This window comes from Pipistrellus kuhlii, unplaced genomic scaffold (assembly GCF_014108245.1).
Source record: "Pipistrellus kuhlii isolate mPipKuh1 unplaced genomic scaffold, mPipKuh1.p scaffold_m20_p_70, whole genome shotgun sequence".
NCBI classification, from domain to species: domain Eukaryota; kingdom Metazoa; phylum Chordata; class Mammalia; order Chiroptera; family Vespertilionidae; genus Pipistrellus; species Pipistrellus kuhlii.
Window position 1 is genome coordinate 1,021,783 of NW_023425574.1, and position 18,499 is coordinate 1,040,281.

Below are 18,499 nucleotides of genomic sequence, written 5' to 3' on the forward strand. Positions count from 1 at the left end.
GGCGTCGCTGCGCCTGGCCAATCAGAGCGCGCGGAGCGAGCCTTCCGCGGCATCTGACCCCGCCCTCAGCCCCACGCGACCGGGTCGCTGCCGGAAGTGGCGGGACCTGCTAGGATCATGGTGGGCGCGCGGGGCACGGGGCGCGCGGGCGCGGCGGCGGAGGGAGCTCGGCCCGGGAAGCGGCCTCAGGAGCCCGAGCCGGAATCAGAGCCCGAGGAGGTGACAGCGGGCGCCACGGGCTGTGAGCGGGCGGCGTGGGTCCCACGTGGTGGCGGGGGGCGTGGGTCGAGCTCGCGGGCGGGAGTGTGAGCAGGAGTCTGCCCTCCGGGGCAGCGGCCCTGGGGGCGCCAAGGGCGGCCGAAGAGGGGGAGGAGGGGACGGTCTGTGGGTGGAGGGATGAGCAGCAGAGAGATGGCCCCGGGAGCCGGCCCCCTCGGGCAGCAGCCTCTCGGCCCCGCGGAGCTCTGCCTCCCGCCGGGAGAGAGGTTTCCGCTCCCGCCGCCCTCAGCACCGCCGTGTTCACACACCTCTCCCGGGCTAGGTCGTTGCAAAGAGGGAGGAGGCTGTGCGGATAACTGACTAGAACCCGCGGCCCGCGGCCTCGGACCCCTCGCTCTCCCTGGTCGCATGGCCGCCGGTGCTGCCCCGCCGATCCCCCGCGGGGCTGTGGGGCTGTCATCCGACCCGGGTCTGACTCCAGGGGCGGGGCTCGTCCTCCTGCCCCCCACCAGGGCCGCCCTGGGCGCCGGGCTTGGCTGCTGGACCACTGGGCTCGGCGTGTCCCAAACCGCCGGTGCCGTTTGCACTTGCTGCCCGGATGGCGCAGCTAAGGGTCGGGAACGAGCAGCTTGCTTCTGGGAAAGCTGAGCGGAGGGCCATGGAGTACCGTGCGTGCAGGCCGTGCGGTGAGGCGAGAGGCTTGTAAATACTGAGGAACAGGGAAACAGGGCTCTCCGCTCAGGTGCTTCCTAAATGTCTGCAAGTCCACTTTCCAAAGAGGAATTTATTTTTCTTTTTAAAACTTTAAAACATTTTTCAGAGGGAGGGAGAGAGGGAGGAAGAAACATTGATTGGCTTGGATGACGCCCAACCAACGGAGCCACACCAGCCAGGGCTCTTGTTCCACTTTTAAAGGCAGTGACGGGCCCTGGCTGGTGTGGCTCAGTGGACAGCATCAGCCTGCGGACTGAAGGGTCCCAGGTTCGATTCCAGTTGACACATGCCTGGGTGTCGCGCTTGGTCCCCACTAGGGGGCGTGCAGGAGGCAGCCGATCAGCGATTCTCCTCATTGATGTTTCTATCTCTCCCTCTCCTTCCTCTCTGAAATAAATAATAAATGAAAACAAACAAACAAATAAAGGCAGTGACAGGCCTGCTCGCCGTGCGCGGGCTGTAGCCATAGGGAGGAGATGGTGTCTTCTCCACCAGGGGCTGCATGGTAATCTTGTTTTTAAGTCAAGCACCCACTGCTGTCCCACCTGGTTGGGTACGAAGGCTCTTGGGGGGGGGGGGGGAAAGCCTTGCCCTCCTGCCCTCAAAGCTCTGGGGCCTTGGGTGCCGGGTGGGTGAGGAGGGGGAGAGCGGAGGGGAGGTGGGTTCTAAGAAGGGGACATGGTTTCCCAAAGTCCTTCCCTTGTGAGATGCTGGCAGAGGTGGGCTGTGAGGAAGGCCTGGCCTGGCCGTGGAGGCTGGCCACACGAGCTGTGGGTCCCTGTGTGGCCAAGGGGGCTCGCTGTGGGGTCAGCCATCATTCACACTGTGCTCCTTGCAGCCTTCTCTCCTCTGCGCCCGTGCTCCTGGCCTCGGGGACGGCAGCGATTCTGGCCTCTCCGACAGTGAGGAGAGTGTATACTCAGGCCTGGAAGATTCTGGCAGTGACAGCAGCGAGGACTCCACTGAGGAACAGGATGGGGCCAGCGGTGGTGAGGGCCACGGCAGGACAGAGAAGATGGCTGGGCAGCAGGTGAGTGACCCAGGACCCCTTGCCTCCGTGAAAACGTCCCAGAAGGAAAGCACCTGCAGGCCTTGGGCCCGTGGGGGGGGGGGGGGGGGGCGTGTACATGTCTCTGCACTGCTTCCTCCCAGTTTCCTGAGGAACCCAGGCCGGGTCTGATGCATCTGGGACCAGGTGGACCATGTGTTTGAACCTGGGACGCTCTCCAGAGCGAGCTGGATGCTCTCACTCAGCCCATGTCGCTAGGCTGGCTTTTCTTTTTCTATTTAAATATGTTTTATTTTATTTTTAAAAATATATATTTTATTGATTTTTTTTTTTTTTTTAAATAGAGAGGAAGGGAGAGGGATAGAGAGTTAGAAACATTGATGAGAGAGAAATGTCGATCAGCTGCCTCCTGCACACCCCCTACTGGGATGTGCCCGTAACCAAGGTACATGCCCTTGACCCGGATCGAACCTGGGACCTTTCAGTCCTCAAGCCGACGCTCTATTCACTGAGCCAAATCGGTTTCTGCACCTCACCCTTTCCTTCTTTCTTTCTTTCTTTCTTTCTTTCTTTCTTTTACATATATTTTATTGAGTTTTTACAGAGAGAAAGAGAGAGGGATAGAAAGCTGGAAACATCGATCAGCTGCCTCCTGCACATCCCCCACAGGGGATGTGCCCGCAACCAAGGTACATGCCCTTGACCGGAATTGAACCTGGGACCTTCAGTCTGCAGGCCGACGCTCTATCCACTGAGCCAAACCGGTTTTGGCACTTTACTGTTTCTTAATTAGCAGCAGGGAGACGGGCTGATTTAACAGAAATGCAGCGTTTGTTAGAATGCTCTGAGGAGCAGCTTTCACCGTGGGTACCGGCCCAGGGTCCTGGCCCCAAAGGCCTGGGCTTGTGCAGGTTAGTCTCCTGGCGGACCAGGACGCAGACTGGTGCCCACGGCGCTGGGCGCTCAGCGGAGAGGGCGCCTTCACACTCTTGGCCCTGTAGGGTTGTGAGCAGCTGTTTTCCCATGTCTTTTTTTACTTTAGAAAAAATCCTCACCTGAAGGTATTTTTCAGTTGATTTTTAGAGAGTAGAAAGGAGGAGGAGGGAAAGAGAGAGAGAGAGAAACATCTATGTGAGAGACACACCGAATGGTTGTCTCCCACAGGCACCCCAACGGGGGTCGGGGGTCGAACCTACAGCCCAGTATGCGCCCTTGACTGGGAATGGAACCTGAGACCCTTCCTTGCATGAGTGGACACACTCTAACCACTGGGCCACGTCGGCCAGGGCTGCTCTGCCTGTCCTTTTGAATCCCTTTTCCTAGAAATTCCTTTCGACTCACCTTTCCCCCTAAAACACAGTTACCTGTCTAGCCCGAAGTCCCTTTTCTTGTTTCTGGTGGAGACGGCTGTGCGCTTACCGGGCATGTCCTTCCCACGGGCGGGGAGCGAGGTCATCCTGGCGTGGGTCTCCGCGCTCCCTCACTGGCGTGGGCAGGGGGCGCTCGGGGGAAGCGCCGTGCCCTTGGGTGGGAAGGAGGACAGGGACCGCCCGGCGCGGCCGGGTGCTGGCTGCTCCCCACCCTTCCCGCGGGAGCAGTGGCACCCGCCCTGTTGCTCGGCTGGGTGGTGTTGTGGGAGACTCTTGCTCCTGCTCATCTTGTGCCCGCTCTCCTCTGTGCACCCTGCCTTCTCCATCCCTCCCTCCCGGGGGGTGACAGCCCTGTCCTCATCCTTTATCCCCCTGCTGACCTGAGTCCCTGTTTGCCAGGCCAGTCGCCCTGTCTCCTGGCCGCACTCTCCAGCTCTGCCCCTCACACTCTTTTTAAAAAAATATATATATTTTTATTGATTCTAGAGAGGGAGGGAGAGAAACACTAATGATGGGAGAAATCATTGATCGGCTGCCTCCTGCACTTCCTCTACTGGGGATGGAGCCTGAAACCCGGGCATGTGCCCTGACCTGGAATCGAACCCGGAACCTTTCAGTACACAGGCCGACGCTCTATCCACTGAGCCAACCGGCCAGGGCACATGCCCGGGTTGTGCACTCGATCCCCGATCCCTGGTAGGGGAGTGCAGGAGGCAGCCGATCAATGATTTCTTTCTTTTTTCTTTTTTCTTTTTTTAAATATATTTTATTGATTTTGTACAGAGAGGAAGGGAGAGAGATAGAGAGTTAGAAACATCGATGAGAGTCATCAATCAGCTGCCTCTTGCACACCCCTTACTGGGGATATGCCCACAACCAAGGTACATGCCCTTGACCAGAATCGAACCCGGGACCTTTCAGTCCCCAAGCCGACGCTCTGTCCATTGAGCCAAACCGGTCCCGGCCCGATCAATGATTTCTTGTCAGCGTGTCAGTGTCTTCCTTCAAGGAGCTGCTGAGAGCTTGGTGTCGGCCGGCTGCACCTGGGCCACTGACAGGCCACACTCCCATGTCTCCGTGTCTGCCTCCGTCCTCTCCCTGGCTCTCCCCTGATCACCCACCCCGTCCTCTCTCTCCGTGGGGCTGGTTTTAGCCCCCCACTTCCTCCCCACTGCCACTCACCTCTTCCCGGGGCCTCACCCATCTCCCAGCAGAGGCTGGCCAGGGTTTCTGCCTGCTCTTGGCTTCACGTCTCGGGGGTTTGTGCCTGAAGCACGTCTTCCCTTTCCTGCTTTTCCTGCTTGTTGTGTTTGGTTTGGTCTTTTCTATTTACATGGGGACATTTTCTATTTAAAAAATATATTTTTATTAACTTGAGAGAGGAAGGGAAAAGGGGAGAGAGAAACATCAGTGATGAGGGAGAAATCATAGATGGACTGCCTCCTGCACGCCCCCTACTGGCAATCGAGTCCGCAACCCAGGCATGTGCCCTTGCCTGGAATTGAACCCAGGACTCCAGTCCCTAGGCCAACGCTCTGTCCACTGAGCCAAACTGGCTAGGGCTCTATTTTGTTTTTTTAATCTTTTGTGGAAAAGTCCCCACTTTCTTTAGTTTGCTTGCTGCAATCAAGAGACCTAGTATAGCTGCCGAGGCCAGTTTGGCTCAGTGGATAGAGCGTCAGTCTGCAGACTGAGGGGTCCCAGGTTCGATTCCGGTCAAGGGCATGTACCTTGGTTGCGGGCATGTCCCTGGTGGGGTTGTGCAGGAGGTAGTTGGTCGATGATTCTCTCTCATCGATGTTTCTAGTTCTCTATCCCTCTCCCTTCCTCTCTCTGAAAAGTCAGTAAAATATATTATATTAAAGAGAGAGAGAGAGAGAGAGAGAGAGAGAGAGAGAGAGAGAGGGAGGGAGGGAGGGAGGGAGAGAGGGAGACCTAGTAATGCTTCAGCCCCATGGGCAGGTTCAGGGGGCAGTACCAGACTGCCTGAGCCCCTTCAGGGCCGTGTGGATCTGGTACCCCACCACCGTGGGAGGAGGGTGCCCGGGGACCCGGGGTGCTGTTCAGGGACCTTCGTTTCTGTGCTGGCATCCTTTCTGTTTTATGTCTTCCTGGTCTTGTTCCTGAACTGAGTGTTTCTTTAATGCACTGCCCCCTGGCGGCTGCCGGCTGCCCTGCAGCATTGGGGCTTGGAGGTGGGGGGGTGCCCCAAGGGGACTGCGCACTGAGTCTGGGAGTCACTGCTGCCCGCGGGACAGGGCGTCTCTGCACCCCCGCCCAGGTCCCTGGCCACTCCTGTGGCTCTGACGCCGAGGGACTGGCTCCCGCGGAGCCTGTGGCGGTGGCGCCGAGGCGGCCGTGAGCAGCGCCATCGGGCAGGCAGACAGCGGGCCCAGGCCCGGCAGGTGTGCCTGCTGGCGCCCCGCGGCCACGAAGGGCAGAGAGCTTTGGGCCTGGGTAGGGCAGGGACTCCGGCCGCCCGCCGTTTCCCGCCTGCGCCCACGCCTTCAGGCCTTGCCAACCGCTCTGACAGGCGGTGCGGGGGCAGGGGCTGGGGGACGTGGAGACCGAATCCTGCGGGGTCCTGGCCGGGCGGAAACTTAAAGTTCGCCTTCCTCACGCTGAGGGGAAACGGGAGGAAGAGCTGCCGGGGCGGGGGCGGGGCGGGGGCTGTGCTGGGGGCTCCTGCTCCCCAGCATTTACTGGCTGCCCCCAGGGCGAGCACAGGCTGTTTTCCCCATCACCCCTCCAGTGCACACACACACACACACACACACACACACACACACACACACCCTCGCGGCCAGAATCTGTTTTCCAGGTTGAGGTGTAAATGCTCAGCAACACCCACTCACTGACCCGGTGGACGGGGTCAGCCTGGGGCCAGGGATGTGGTGGGTGGGACGGGGGCCTGAGGGCCAGGCCCAGGTGCCTCGGGGCTGTCTGGGGGGGCCGATGGGGATGTGGCTGACGGCGCCACAGCTCCCTCAAGTGGGACCCCAGCCCTCACTTTGCCCCGGACCCCAAGCTGGCACTGGGGCTGGTGGGGCTGGTGGTGGGACTATTGGGCCAGGCTCCTGCTGCCCCCTCTCCTGTCACAGGGCTCAGAGGTGCTGGTGGCTGGTTGCGGCCTGGCACCAGGTGTGGCCGCCCCCCTCCCACCCAGGGGTCCTCTCCCAGAGCTTGGACATGGCCTGGGTTTGGCCCACCCCTCGAAGGCCCACTGAGGCCTGGTGTCCCTGGTCTCCTTCTGAGGCCCCGGCTGCTTTGGAGCGTCTCAGAGGTGGGGGTGGTGGGAACCGTGACCTCGGAGCCAGCTGGGCCTGCCGGGGTCAGAGGGCTTGGTGTCACAGGAGCACTTTCTCCTCCCCCCACAGGCCGCGGGCACCCCCTCCTCGCCCCCGCGGACGGAGGCGGCCGGAGCGCGGGGCCAGGACGAGTACGCGGAGGACAGTTCCGACGAGGAGGTAGGCCCTGGGGCGGCCGAGTGGGCGTCTGGCCCCGGCCCCACTCGGGATCTGGAAGAGCGATTGGGGTCTGGGACTCATGACTGCGGGGTGTGTGTCATTGCGGGGGGAGGGGTGCGGCTGCCCAGCCTGTGCCTGGCCCTGTGGGGGGCTGGCACGCCACGGGCACGCCGGCTGGCGGTCCCCACCCACCCAGGCCTGTCACCTCGCCACCGGGCACCTGTCTCGAGCGCCCAGGGGGGAGGGCAGCAGCCCTGGCGCCAGGTCCTCAGGCACAGGCTGGGCCAGGCCCCTGGGTCTGGTGGCCTCAAGTTCACAGTCGGGAGGGGAGTGGGGACCGTGTGATGTGGGGCCAGGGGGCTCCATTTGGGTCCAGAAGTCCCGATGGGTGGGCGGGCGGGGAGCTGGGAGCTCGGAGCCCCCGGTGGCCGTGTCCTCGTCCACCTGTCCCCTCCCGGTCCCTCCGTCAGGTGAGCCTGAGGCTGGGGGGCCAGGACTGTGGCTCAGGAGCGCTTCCTGCGCCTGTCGGGGCGGCCCCCCACTTGCTTCCACCCCCATCCTAGGCTCTGCTGGCAGCGGCTGCAGGAGCCTTGGCTGTCCGCCCGATCCGGTCTCCGTGCGTTCAGAGAACAGAGACAAAACAAAATAAATTGGTTTCCTGGCCGGAGCGCGGGCGCGGCGAAGGGGGGCCGTCGGAGCGGCTCCCTGCCTGCCTCCCCTCCCTGGGGCTCTGGCTGTCGGCAGCCACATCCTGTCGGCTACTTTTTTATATTCAGAATTTTGAGAAATCGATGATGATTGTAAATGGAGTGCAGGCGGGGGAGGGGCCTCCCACCTGGGGGAGGGGCGCTCCTGTCCCGGGGCCACTGCGGGGGCTGCGGGCGCTTCCTCCGAGATGAGGATCCCATCTGGCGGCTGAGTGACAGGCGGAGCGGCTGCCGCCTCTGCCGCCAGAGCAGCCCCGGCCGGGCCGCCTTCGGGACCGTGGGTGCCCCCGCCGCCAGGAACGGGCGCCCCTTGGGTGCTTGGGGGCCGCGGCTCCCACCCTGAGGGGTTGTGGCCCTGTCTCCGGCGTCGGAGCAGCGTTGGGTGGGCTTGGGGAGGAGGCCCTGGAGCTGGGGCGCGTGTGGGTGCGGCCAGGTGACGGCAGGGTCCGGGTGCAGACCCTGGCGCCCCCGGGCTGTGCCTGGCTGGCTGTGAGCCAGGCCCTGTGACCGCCGTTCTCCCGCGTCGGGAGGTGGCAGTGGTGCCAGGACCCGCTCCGCGGTGGGCAGGCTCCTGAGGGGTGCCCCTGGGAGAGGCCTCCCCCCACTCGGGCCTGCCCTGCCCGTCGCCGGGTGGAGAGTTGAGGCCGGGGCTGGGGCTTCTGGCGCCCCCCCCCCCCCCCCCCCCGCCCCAGCTGGCTTGGTGCCGTCTGCCCTCCCGGGAGACCTGGTCCTGTCTCGGGGCTCACCCGCTGCCCCTTCCCCAAGCTCATGGGCCAAGGCCCCGGGCGGCGCTGGTCCCGGCGCGTCCTGGCGTGTGGGGAGCCCCGAGGAGCCTGTGGCCCGTCCGCCCAGCCCCCACGTGTCCACCTCGCCCCTCTCCAGGGCACCGCACCTCACAGACGTGATCTCATCCAGCCGCCAGGGCCGGGTGGGGGAGGGGCGCGGGGAGGGGGCTGGCGGTCTCAGTGCTGCCCCTCCTCTTTGTTTAAGCAGCCGGAGAAACTGAGGAAAACGTGGGCGGGAGGCCTGCAGGGTGAGGGGTCAGGGCGGCTGTGAACTGGGGCAGAGGGCGGGACCCCGGGCCCAGGCCTGAGTGGGGGCAGGGCTGTGCTGGCCGGCTCCTCGGCCCGGCCCCCCTCGGCTCAGAGCTATCTCAGCCCCACAGGGACAGCCAGGCCTGTCTGCGTCCAGAACCCGCGATCCCCTCTGCTCTCGCGCCAAACGCCGTTAATGGCTTCTCCGAGCTACCGAACCGGCAGCTGCCTCCTGCGCTGGCGGCCTCGGCCCCCCGGGCCCCGCCCGCCGCCCGCCCGCCGCACACTCAGAGCGCTTGCGTCGTCGCTGGCAGCCGAGCCGGCGGCTCGGGTTTCGAGCTGTTTGTGGGACGCCCAGCGCGGAGCCTGCTGGTGTCTCAGGCCGCCTGCGCCCCGGCCAGCCTCCGGACGGGGCCGCTGCCAGGCCGGGCCTGGGAGGGCACTGGCCGCACGGCTGACCCACGGCCTCGGCCCTGTCCGAGGCGGAAGGGCTGGGGGGGAGTGATGGTCGTGACTGCAGGCTGCCCGGTGCCTGAGCCCCCTCCGGCTCTGAGCCGGGCCCCCTGCCCCGGGCCTGGTGCTCCCAGGAGCCAAACGGAGAGAAGCCTCTGGGGGGCAGGCAGGGCAGGGCTGGTGAGGAGGGAGCGGGTGTCCTGGCCCCTCAGGTGTGCAGTGAGCACCCTGGCTCCCAGCGGGTCTTGGGTCTGTGCAGCAGCCAAGGTGAAGGTGGCTGCAGGGCCCCAGCCTGCTGGGTGTCCCCTGAGAGCCACTTTCCCTGGCCCTGGGAGCCTGGGCGGGGGAGGGGTGTGTGGGCAGGGCCTCCTTCCAGAGGTGTGACCCTGGGAGGCAAGCTCTGTGGGGAGGTTGGCAGGGGTGTGGCTCAGGCAGGGACAGTGAGGGCCCTGCTTGGGGCCGGGGGGCTCTGCAGGAGGAGGGCCAGGCCTGTGCGCAACTCCCAGGACGAGGGCTGCTCTGTCTCTGAATTGTGTGGCTCAGAACAGGCCTTGACACTCAGTGAGGGGCCAGAGCCTGCACCGCCCTGGCAACTCTCCCTGGACCCTGGTCAGCCCACGAGGGGCTGGGGTTGGGGTCTCAGAGTCTGCGGACCTGGGAGCAGGGCTGTCTTCTCTCTGCAGACCCCCTGGGGGCGGACTTGCTCCCCCCACAGCCGAGCAGGTGGGGGCGTGCAGTGAGCGTGGTGGGCCCTGTGTCGACAAGTGTCTGCTGGCTCTTGTGAGGGACGGATGGACGGACGCACGGAGTGTGGGGCGCCTGGGCTGGTGTCGCAGGGCTGCCTGCTCCTGAGTCCAGACGTAACAGGCGCCCACGAGGAGGCTGGGGAGGGTCAGTGGGCTCTGGCTGCTCCCACCCTGCTTCCTCCAGCCCCTGGTCCTAGGACCAGGGCGCCTGCTGGCCTCTGGGGTCCCTGCAGCAGGTGAGCTGGGCACCGAGATCAGACACCTCGAGGAGCCGAGGACGGAGCAGGAAGGCCGGCCTCGAGACAGGCGGGAGCTTCGTGCCGGCTGCGAACAGGGCCGCATTGTAATCGGAGAGGCCGGGAAGAGCGCGGAGCGAGGGCGGCTGACCCCGCGCTCCCGGGGGACAGGTGGAGAGGGAACGAGGAGCGAGTGAAGGATTCCAGAGGTGGGCCGGCTTCCTCCCTCGCAGACAGACGGGCGGTGGCAGCCGGCCAGCGTACCTGCAGTTCCAATCTGCGGTCCTGACAGCTGCAGCCACTTTGGGGAGGGGGAGGGGTGGGCTCATCGGGCGGAACCGTCGCCGCCAATGCCGCACGCACCCAGCCGCTGGGGCGGGGACCTGCCCGGGGCTCCCACAGGCGAGGGGGCCGTCCCCGGGGCAGAGCAGCCCGGGAGAGCGGGGCCTGCAGCACGGGCCTGACCTGGAGGGGCTGGCGTGCTCACCCGCGGGGTCACATGTGCTTCCTGGCAGATGCAGGTGCTGAGCAGGGTGGGGGCCGGCTGGCCGCGGGCGCAGGCGGCCTGGTGATGAATCATGTGGTGCCGCCAGCAGCTCGTTCCCGGGGCCGGGGACAGGGAGCTGACAGCCCAGGCCGATGGGAGTGTTTCCAGGCCAGCTTGGCCCGCAGAGGCGGCTGCCGGCCGGTGCGCCCCCGCCTCTCCAGATGCCTGTGGGGCACACAGAGCCCGGGCCTTCGGCCGGCCGGCCGGCGCGGAGGGAAGGAAGCAGGGCTGCGGCGGGCCCTGCAGCCGAGGGGACGTGCGTGGGGCCGCCCAGTCTGGTTTGAATTTCTGGAGCAGTGGAGGGTGACGGAGCGCTCCTCCCCCTCCCCCCCGCTGGCTGGCGGTCCAGCCGCTGCTACTGGTGCAGCTCAGGGAGCAGCCGGGCCCGCTGCCCAGGCCCGAGGCAGCCAAGCTGCAGCCGCTGTTGGAGTCACAGGCGCGGCGGCAGAGGGCTTGGCCCGAGTGCACCCGACCAGCTGGGCCCTGGGGACCCTCCCAGAGGCCTGTCCTCCCACTGACTTCCCACCTCCACACGTCCTCCTGCGCCCGCGGCCCCTCCGCTGCTCCCCTCCTGAGCCCCCTGCCGCCCCCTCCGCTTCCCGTCTGCCCTGCTCCTCGCTGCGTGCCCCCTCCCCAGGGGACTTGGTGACGGGAGGTAGCACGCAGTGGCTGCCCATCGTCCGGCGGGCTTTCACGGAGGAGGTTTGTCCCCCCACCTGGCCCAGGTGTGGCGATGAGAGGCCGTGTGCCCGAGCCTCCCACAGCCGGCATGGAGCCCGTGCAGCAAGGGTGCCAGGCTCCAGAGCACGGCCTGCCAGCCTCCCCAGGCGGGCCTGAGCCCCTGCTGGGCCCTGCTCCCAGCAGGCGGGTGGGGGCCTGGCGCAGTGACCGCGTGCGCCCTCGGCCCGCCCTGGGCCAGCTGTGGCTCCTTCAGGATTAGGGAGAGGAAATTTGGGGTTGGGTTTCTCTGAGTGGACCTGCCGCTGTGACTTTTTATCCTGTTATATTTCTATCAGATTGGACACAGCCCCCCTCTGGCCCTTAACGGCTCTGGCTTTGAGAATTTCCTCCAGAATTACACCACCGCTTCCTGTTCCCCACTTCCCTGGAGCCCGTCCTGGCAGGGGAGGGCACTTGGGCCCTACCCGCCGGGCTGCCCACGTGAGCCTCAGCACCTGGCCGCTCCCGCGGCCCAGGAGGGCATGTCCGAGGGCAGGGAGGGCTGGGGCCCAGGGCTGGTGTCGCCCTTTGGGCTCCTCACACTCGCCAGTCAGGTTGCTGGCTCCGGTGGGGGAGGGGGCCGCCTTCTCCGCTGAGCCCTCGGGCTCACAGCCCCCAGCTGTAATTGTCACCTGCGGGTTTTAATGGCGAGCCAGCTGCACAGCCCTGGGAGGGCCCCGCCGCCCTCCTCGTTGGCAGATGGCGCTTTGGGTAGACACGGGGTAGTGGCTAAGGGTTCTTCCCGCGTGGGCCAAGTGCCGGGCTGGGCGGGACGGGGTGTACCCCGGGTGCATGCAGGGGCTGCCTCCTGGCCCTGGCCTGGGGCCCATTCTGCCAGGCAGGGCCCCTCACTCGGCTCCCCCCCACGTCCATTTCTTGGGGCTCCATGGTCACAGGTTGAAGTGCCAAGGCCCTGAGGCCCCCAGGAAGCTCTGGCACCATGCAGGTCCCGAGAGAGGGCCCCAGGGTGGCTGTGCCCACCAGCCCTGTCCTCCCCGCTCTGGTCTCCTTTGTCCCCCAGGCCCAGTGCCCTGGAGGGGGCGCCGCACTGTGCCCTGGGCCTGGGAGGGCGGGGCCGCCCCGGGAACTGGTGCCTCCAGCCCAGGAGGACGGCGTTGGGCCAGGATGGACGCTGACCCTTTGAGAGGAAGCGGGCTCCCGCGTTTGGAGGATACGGTTTTGTTTTTGATTATACAAAATTTCCAGACTTTATATTATCATATCAAAGACACAAGATGCCAACATGTAGTGACCAAAGAAAACCCAGGGAGGAAGCCAGCGTGGACAGTTCCAGTGGCCTGGGCAGTGCAGTGGCCAGCTCAGTCCCGTCGCCACCTGCCTCTCCGTGGCCCCACTCGCAGCCGGAGGCGGAGCTGGCCTGTGGTGCCCGCCCGAGTCAGGTCCTCGGCTCTCGGGTCGCCCGCGGCTTCGGCCTCTAGCTCCGGATCGCGGTCTTTCTGTCCCGGTCCTTGCTCTGCGGAGGGAGGGCAGTGTCAGGGCCCAGGCAGGCGGCATCGGACCCGCGCCCGCGGGCCGGCGGGCCAGGGAAGCCCCCTTCGCGCTCGCCCCACCTCCCCGGGCAGTGGGAGAGCACACTGCTGCGCAGCCGGAATTGTAAAATTAAATTTCCCAGATGTTCAGGCCCCAGGAGCTCGCGCGTGCTGTCTGGAGAGGAAGTGGGGATTGGGGAAAGCCGAGCCGTATTTTCTCCCGCTCACCCTGCTTCTCCGGTGCCACCGAGCACAGCAGGAGCTGTAAATCACCCCCAGCCCCTGCCGGCCTCCTGCCTCCAGACCCACGGCCTCTGGGTGGGCAGCCCAGGGCCACCGGAGGGACAGCAGGTGCCCGACAGGCCTTAGGCCAGGGCAGGGGCTGTCGCCTGGCAACTGGCCCCAGGGTCCTTCCTGCTCCCTCCGCGCCCTGTGGAGGCAGAGAGCCCAGCATTGCTCCAGGGGGTGCCTGCCTCTCAGACCCCCTGGTCCTGGAGGCCTTTCTGGTCCCCGGAGGACCTGCTTGGGGACGCACAGAGGCTGGCCCTGCCGCCTCCAGCCTAGCCTGCTCCCTCCCCTGGGTTGCAGGTGCTGCTAGGGGCTGCCCTTGGCCCTGCCTCTGCCCAGCAGGTGGGCGGCAGGGTGGTTTGGAGGTAGGGGTTCCAGGTCCTCCTCGGGCCCTCTCCGTGGTGCCCTACGTCCACACTCACCAGCTTCCTCTGGTTGCTGAGGCAGAAGGTGCAGATCTGCTTGGGCTGGGCATTCTCCGCGTCGCGGGCCGGGGGCGGCAGGGGCGGCGGGGGGCTGCCGGCCCGCGGGGCGTGGAAGAAGGCGGGCCCCGAGTGGCAGGGCTGCCCGTCGCCGCAGGCCTCGCCCACCAGCAGCACGTTGCCCAGGTGCGAGATGTAGCTGGAGGCCAGGCGCAGCGTCTCGATCTTGGAGAGCTTGCGGTCGGCCGGCTCGGTGGGGATGAGGGTGCGGAGCGCCGTGAAGGCCGTGTTCACGCTATTGGTGCGGTCCCGCTCGCGCGCGTTCGCCGTGTGCCTCTGCCGGGGCTCCCGGCCGGGCCGGCCTCCGGGGCCCGGGCCGCCGCCGGTCCTGCGCCCCCCGGCCCGCCTCCGGGCTCCCTGGAGGCCGCAGCGCGCGGCGTGCACGCGGCAGGGCTTCTCGTCGGAGCCAGAGCTCTCGCTGCCCGGGTCCTCGTCCTCCGACAGCGGGCTCACCTCCGGGTACAGGTAGCGGCCGGGCGGCGCGGAGCGCAGCATGGCGAGGGGCAGGGCCGGCGGGCACGCCGTCAGCTCCTCCGCGCGCAGCGCATGCCGCCGCGCCTCGTGGGCAGGCGCCCGGGCCGGGGAGGCGCGCGTCCGGGGCGCCCACGGTGGCGGCTGCAGCACCGCGCGCACGTGTGCGTCCCGGGCCGGAGCGGGGCGGCGGGCCCGGCCTTTATAGCGGCGGCGGCCCCGCCCCCTCGCGGCCCCGCCCCCGCCCGCCTCCCCGCCCCTGGAGGCAGCGGAGCTGGGGCCCCGCGTCCCTTCGCCTCCCGGCGGCGCCGCGCGGAAGGGGCACTGGCGTGGCCCCCAGCATCCTGCTGCCTCTGGGGGATGCGGGAAGGTGGGGGCCCGCTTCTGGGCGGGTGTGGGCTGTGCTGTGCAGCCCCCTCGCTCCCCCTCAGCAGGGCGGGAGGGTCCAAGGGGCATGACCATAACTTGGCATGACCAAGTTAACCCAGCTGCCCTGGCCCCGGCGCCTGGCCACACCCTGTCTGTCTCTCTCCCTCCCTCTGTCCCATGTACACTTGGGCCTTTTGTGCCAGGCAGGCGGTGGGGGGGGGCACAGGATTATTGAGGAGCTACAGTTCAGCCCCAGTTCCTGGAACCCTCCCCCCAACATTGACATGTGGGGTCCCCTGGTGGCACACGGCCTCCTCTGCACCTGCCCCCCCCCTGGCATCAGCTGTACTCTCCAGGTCTGGCACAAGCTGTGTCCTCTGCCTGGACACCCCCATCTCCCACCCCCGCTTCCTGGCTCATGCCCCTTCTCTGGAGAAGCCTCCGCACGCCCATCCACACCCCCTGCCCCGGGATACCCCCGAGGGTCTGTCCAGTTCAGAAATGTCCGTGTGGACTTGGGGGCCCTGGAGGCCCCACCCTTGCAGAGAAGGAAGGGCGTTCCTGGCGCCGAGCGGGCACACGGTGCCCGTGCTGCGAGTGCTGGCCGGTGGGCAGGTGCAGAGGGTTCTGTCCTGCAAGGGCCGGGGCTCCCAGCTGGGCTCACTCTCCTCCGGCCCCTCCCCCGGTGGCTACTGTTGCAGGAAGCGGCGGCTGGGCAGCAGACTCGGTGCTGGGTGGAGGGAGGGTGGTGGCTGGCAGGGGCCTTGACCAGGAATGTGTGTCCAGGAATGCGGCTGCTGTGCCCACGGGGGTGGCGACAGATGGGGGTGGCTGGGGGTCCTTGCACGCCTGTACGCAGCATGCAGTGGCCTCTGCCTCCCCTTGGAGGCGTCGGCGGGGTCTTCCCTCCCTGTGGCTGCCCATTTTTGCTTCAGGCCCTGCCAGGGGAGGGAGCCCACGCGATGAGCTCACCCTTGTCTGTGGCTCCAGAGCCTTGGCCAGGGAATCCGGGGGGGCTCAGGGTCGGCACCACTTCAGTGGAAAATGTGAGGTGCAGCTCTGTGTGCTGAAGGGGGGCAGCCTGGCCACTGTGCCACGTCACGCCCCAGAGCAGGCACGTGTCGGGGTGCCCGGTCCTGCCTTGAGGCCTGTCCCGGTTCTCGCCCCTCCCCCTCGCCTGTCTCTGAGGGGCTAGAAAGGGGGGTGGCACAGTGGGTTCGCAGCACTGCCCTGCTTCCTGCTCCCCAGGACGTGCGGAACACGGTGGGCAACGTGCCCCTGCAGTGGTACGACGACTTCCCGCACGTGGGCTACGACCTGGATGGCAGGCGCATCTACAAGCCCGTGCGGACCCGCGACGAGCTGGACCAGTTTCTGGACAAGATGGACGACCCTGACTACTGGTGAGCCTGGGGGCAGGAGGGGGGCGGGGGGCGGGGGCAGGAGGGGGGAGGGGAGGGGCGCGGGGAGCTGGGCTCTGATGGGCGGTCCCCCAGGCGCACAGTGCAGGACCGGATGACGGGGCACGACCTGCGGCTGACAGATGAGCAGGTGGCCCTGGTGCAGCGGCTGCAGAGGGGCCAGTTTGGGGATGCCAGCTTCGACCCGTATGAGGTAGGTGGCTGTGGCTGGCCCCGGGCTCGGGGCACTGCGGGGACCTGGCCACAGCCTGTGCTCGTCTCCCCAGCCGGCCGTGGACTTCTTCAGTGGGGACCTCATGATCCACCCGGTGACCAACCGCCCCGCGGACAAGCGCAGCTTCATCCCATCCCTGGTGGAGAAGGAGAAGGTGGGTGCCCTCCTCCAGGCGCGGCCACTCACTCCGCCCGCCCCGCCCTGCCCTGACCACGTCTGTCTGCAGGTGTCTCGCATGGTGCACGCCATCAAGATGGGCTGGATCCAGCCTCGCCGGCCCCGGGACACTGCCCCCAGCTTCTATGACCTGTGGGCCCAGGAGGACCCCAACGCCGTGCTGGGTCGTCACAAGATGCACGTGCCGGCGCCCAAGCTGGCCCTGCCGGGCCACGCCGAGTCCTACAACCCGCCCCCCGAGTACCTGCCCAGCGAGGAGGAGGTGGGTCTGGCTCAGGTGGGGCTTGTGTCCCGGGTCCTGGCCCCAGCTCAGCCCTCACCCGGTGTCCACAGAGCCTGGCCTGGGAGCAGCAGGAGCCCAGTGAGCGGAAGCTCAACTTCCTGCCACGCAAGTTCCCGAGCCTCCGGGCCGTGCCCGCCTACGGCCGCTTCGTCCACGAGCGCTTCGAGCGCTGCCTGGACCTCTACCTGTGCCCGCGGCAGCGCAAGATGAGGGTACGAGGCGGCACTCCTGGGCCGGGGGGGGGGGGGGGGGGGGGCTACTCGGTGACGCGTGCTTTCCTGCCTCAGGTGAATGTGGACCCTGAAGACCTCATCCCCAAACTGCCTCGCCCACGGGACCTGCAGCCTTTCCCCACGTGCCAGGCCCTGGTGAGCAGGGGGTGGGGGAGCACAGGTCTGGGAACCGTCCCTGTCCTCGTGTCCTCACTGCCCTTCTCTGCAGGTCTACAGGGGCCACAGCGACCTCGTCCGCTGCCTGAGTGTCTCCCCGGGGGGCCAGTGGCTGGCTTCAGGTGGGCCTAAAGTGGGGGAACCCCAGCCTGGGGGCCTGGGTGGGAGGGTGGGTGCTGAGGCCTATCTGCTGTGTCCAGGCTCAGATGACGGCTCCGTGCGGCTCTGGGAGGTGGCTACTGCCCGCTGCATGAGGACTGTGCCCGTGGGGGGCCTGGTAAAGAGCGTGTCATGGAACCCCAACCCCACCATCTGCCTGGTGGCCGTGGCCGTGTAAGAGCGAGGCTGGGGCGGGCGGCGGGGCGGGGGGCGGGGGCAGCAGGGCCCGTCTGAGCGGCTCTGCCTACAGGGAGGACGCGGTGCTGCTGTTGAACCCAGCTCTGGGGGACCGGCTGGTAGTGGGCAGCACGGACCAGCTGCTGGGCACCTTCACGCCTCCCGCAGAGCCTGCGCTGCAGCCCGCCCGCTGGCTGGAAGCCTCAGAGGAGGAGCGCCAGGGGGGCTTGAGGTTGCGTATCTGCCACGACAAGGTGTGGGGCCCGGAGTGCGGGGCGTGGCGGGCGTGGGCGGGGGTGCGGGGAGGGCCTGCTCAGCCAGCCTCACCTCCTGCAGCCGGTGACGCAGGTGACCTGGCACGGGCGTGGGGACTACATGGCCGTGGTGCTGGCCGCCCAGGGCCACACCCAGGTGTTGATCCACCAGCTGAGCCGCCGCCGCAGCCAGAGCCCCTTCCGCCGCAGCCACGGGCAGGTGCAGCGCGTGGCCTTCCACCCCGCCCGGCCCTTCCTGCTGGTGGCCTCCCAGCACAGCGTCCGCCTGTACCACCTGCTGCGCCAGGAGCTCACCAAGAAGCTGATGCCCAACTGCAAGTGGGTGTCCAGCATGGCCGTGCACCCTGCAGGTGAGGGGGGCTCGAGGGAGACACCCCGTGGGTGGCACCCTCGGCACCAGGTTCCCACCACCACGTCTGCCTCCAGGTGACCACCTCATCTGCGGCAGCTACGACAGCAAGCTGGTGTGGTTTGACCTGGACCTTTCCACCAGGCCTTACCGAGTGCTGAGGTGAGGCCTGCGCGCGCGCGTGAGTGTGTGTGTGTGTGTGTGTGTGTGTGTGCGCGTGCGCGCGAGGGCTGCCATTGCCGGGCCTTCCCCCACGCCCCCTCCCCCACCTGCCCTCAACCGGGTCCCCTTTCCAGGCACCACAAGAAGGCCCTGCGGGCGGTGGCCTTCCACCCCCGGTATCCGCTCTTCGCATCCGGCTCGGACGACGGCAGTGTCATCGTCTGCCACGGGATGGTGTACAAGTGAGTGCTGACCTCCCCCAGGGATGCCCCCGGGGACTGCCCTGTCTGAACCCTCCTCTCCCACAGCGACCTGCTGCAGAACCCGCTGCTGGTGCCCGTGAAGGTGCTGAGGGGGCACACGCTGACCCGGGACCTGGGCGTGCTGGACGTTGCTTTCCACCCTACCCAGCCATGGGTCTTCTCCTCGGGGGCTGATGGCACCGTCCGCCTCTTCTCCTAGAAGCTGGCCTGAGACCCGCAATAGAGATGTTTCTTCCCGACTGGGGCTGTGGCCTTGTGTTTGAGTTGCTGACTAGCTACCCCCACGCTCACGAACTCAGTCTTCCCAG

General features: G+C 66.7%; 3 protein-coding genes across 3 annotated transcripts in view; 1 reads left to right on the top strand and 2 right to left on the bottom strand.

The window, feature by feature from the left end:
* Positions 1-52: 52 nt before the first annotated feature.
* Positions 53-18,430, top strand: BOP1 (BOP1 ribosomal biogenesis factor). The gene is made up of 16 exons (XM_036422568.2): positions 53-219; positions 1,772-1,963; positions 6,690-6,779; positions 15,571-15,725; positions 15,819-15,936; positions 16,010-16,111; positions 16,184-16,396; positions 16,468-16,629; positions 16,705-16,785; positions 16,859-16,928; positions 17,007-17,139; positions 17,216-17,396; positions 17,479-17,767; positions 17,844-17,928; positions 18,063-18,170; positions 18,237-18,430. The coding sequence occupies exons 1-16, from the start codon at positions 118-120 to the stop codon at positions 18,388-18,390; spliced, it is 2,235 nt and encodes a 744-aa protein (XP_036278461.1). The 5' UTR covers positions 53-117; the 3' UTR covers positions 18,391-18,430.
* MROH1 (maestro heat like repeat family member 1) overlaps positions 1,139-18,499 on the bottom strand; it is a 53,436-nt gene continuing 36,075 nt past the window's right edge. Inside the window, exon 45 of the mRNA XM_045575853.1 lies at positions 1,139-1,173. The gene's annotated coding sequence lies outside the window, so the exon portion shown is untranslated. The remainder of the gene's footprint in view (positions 1,174-18,499) is intronic.
* Positions 12,386-14,132, bottom strand: SCX (scleraxis bHLH transcription factor). Its single transcript, XM_036422616.2, has 2 exons — positions 13,423-14,132; positions 12,386-12,696 (listed from the first exon to the last, which is right to left on the bottom strand). Exons 1-2 carry the CDS (start codon positions 13,975-13,977, stop codon positions 12,658-12,660), a joined length of 594 nt encoding a protein of 197 aa, XP_036278509.2. The 5' UTR covers positions 13,978-14,132; the 3' UTR covers positions 12,386-12,657.

Coding starts and splice junctions, on each gene's coding strand:
- BOP1 (XM_036422568.2), top strand. CDS start 118: ATGGTGGGCGCGCGGGGCACGGGGCGCGCGGGCGCGGCGGCGGAGGGA. Junction 1,964..6,689: donor AGAAGATGGCTGGGCAGCAG/GTGAGTGACCCA, acceptor CTCCCCCCACAG/GCCGCGGGCACCCCCTCCTC. Junction 16,112..16,183: donor CCCTGGTGGAGAAGGAGAAG/GTGGGTGCCCTC, acceptor GTCTGTCTGCAG/GTGTCTCGCATGGTGCACGC.
- SCX (XM_036422616.2), bottom strand. CDS start 13,977: ATGCTGCGCTCCGCGCCGCCCGGCCGCTACCTGTACCCGGAGGTGAGC. Junction 12,697..13,422: donor TCAGCAACCAGAGGAAGCTG/GTGAGTGTGGAC, acceptor CTCCCTCCGCAG/AGCAAGGACCGGGACAGAAA.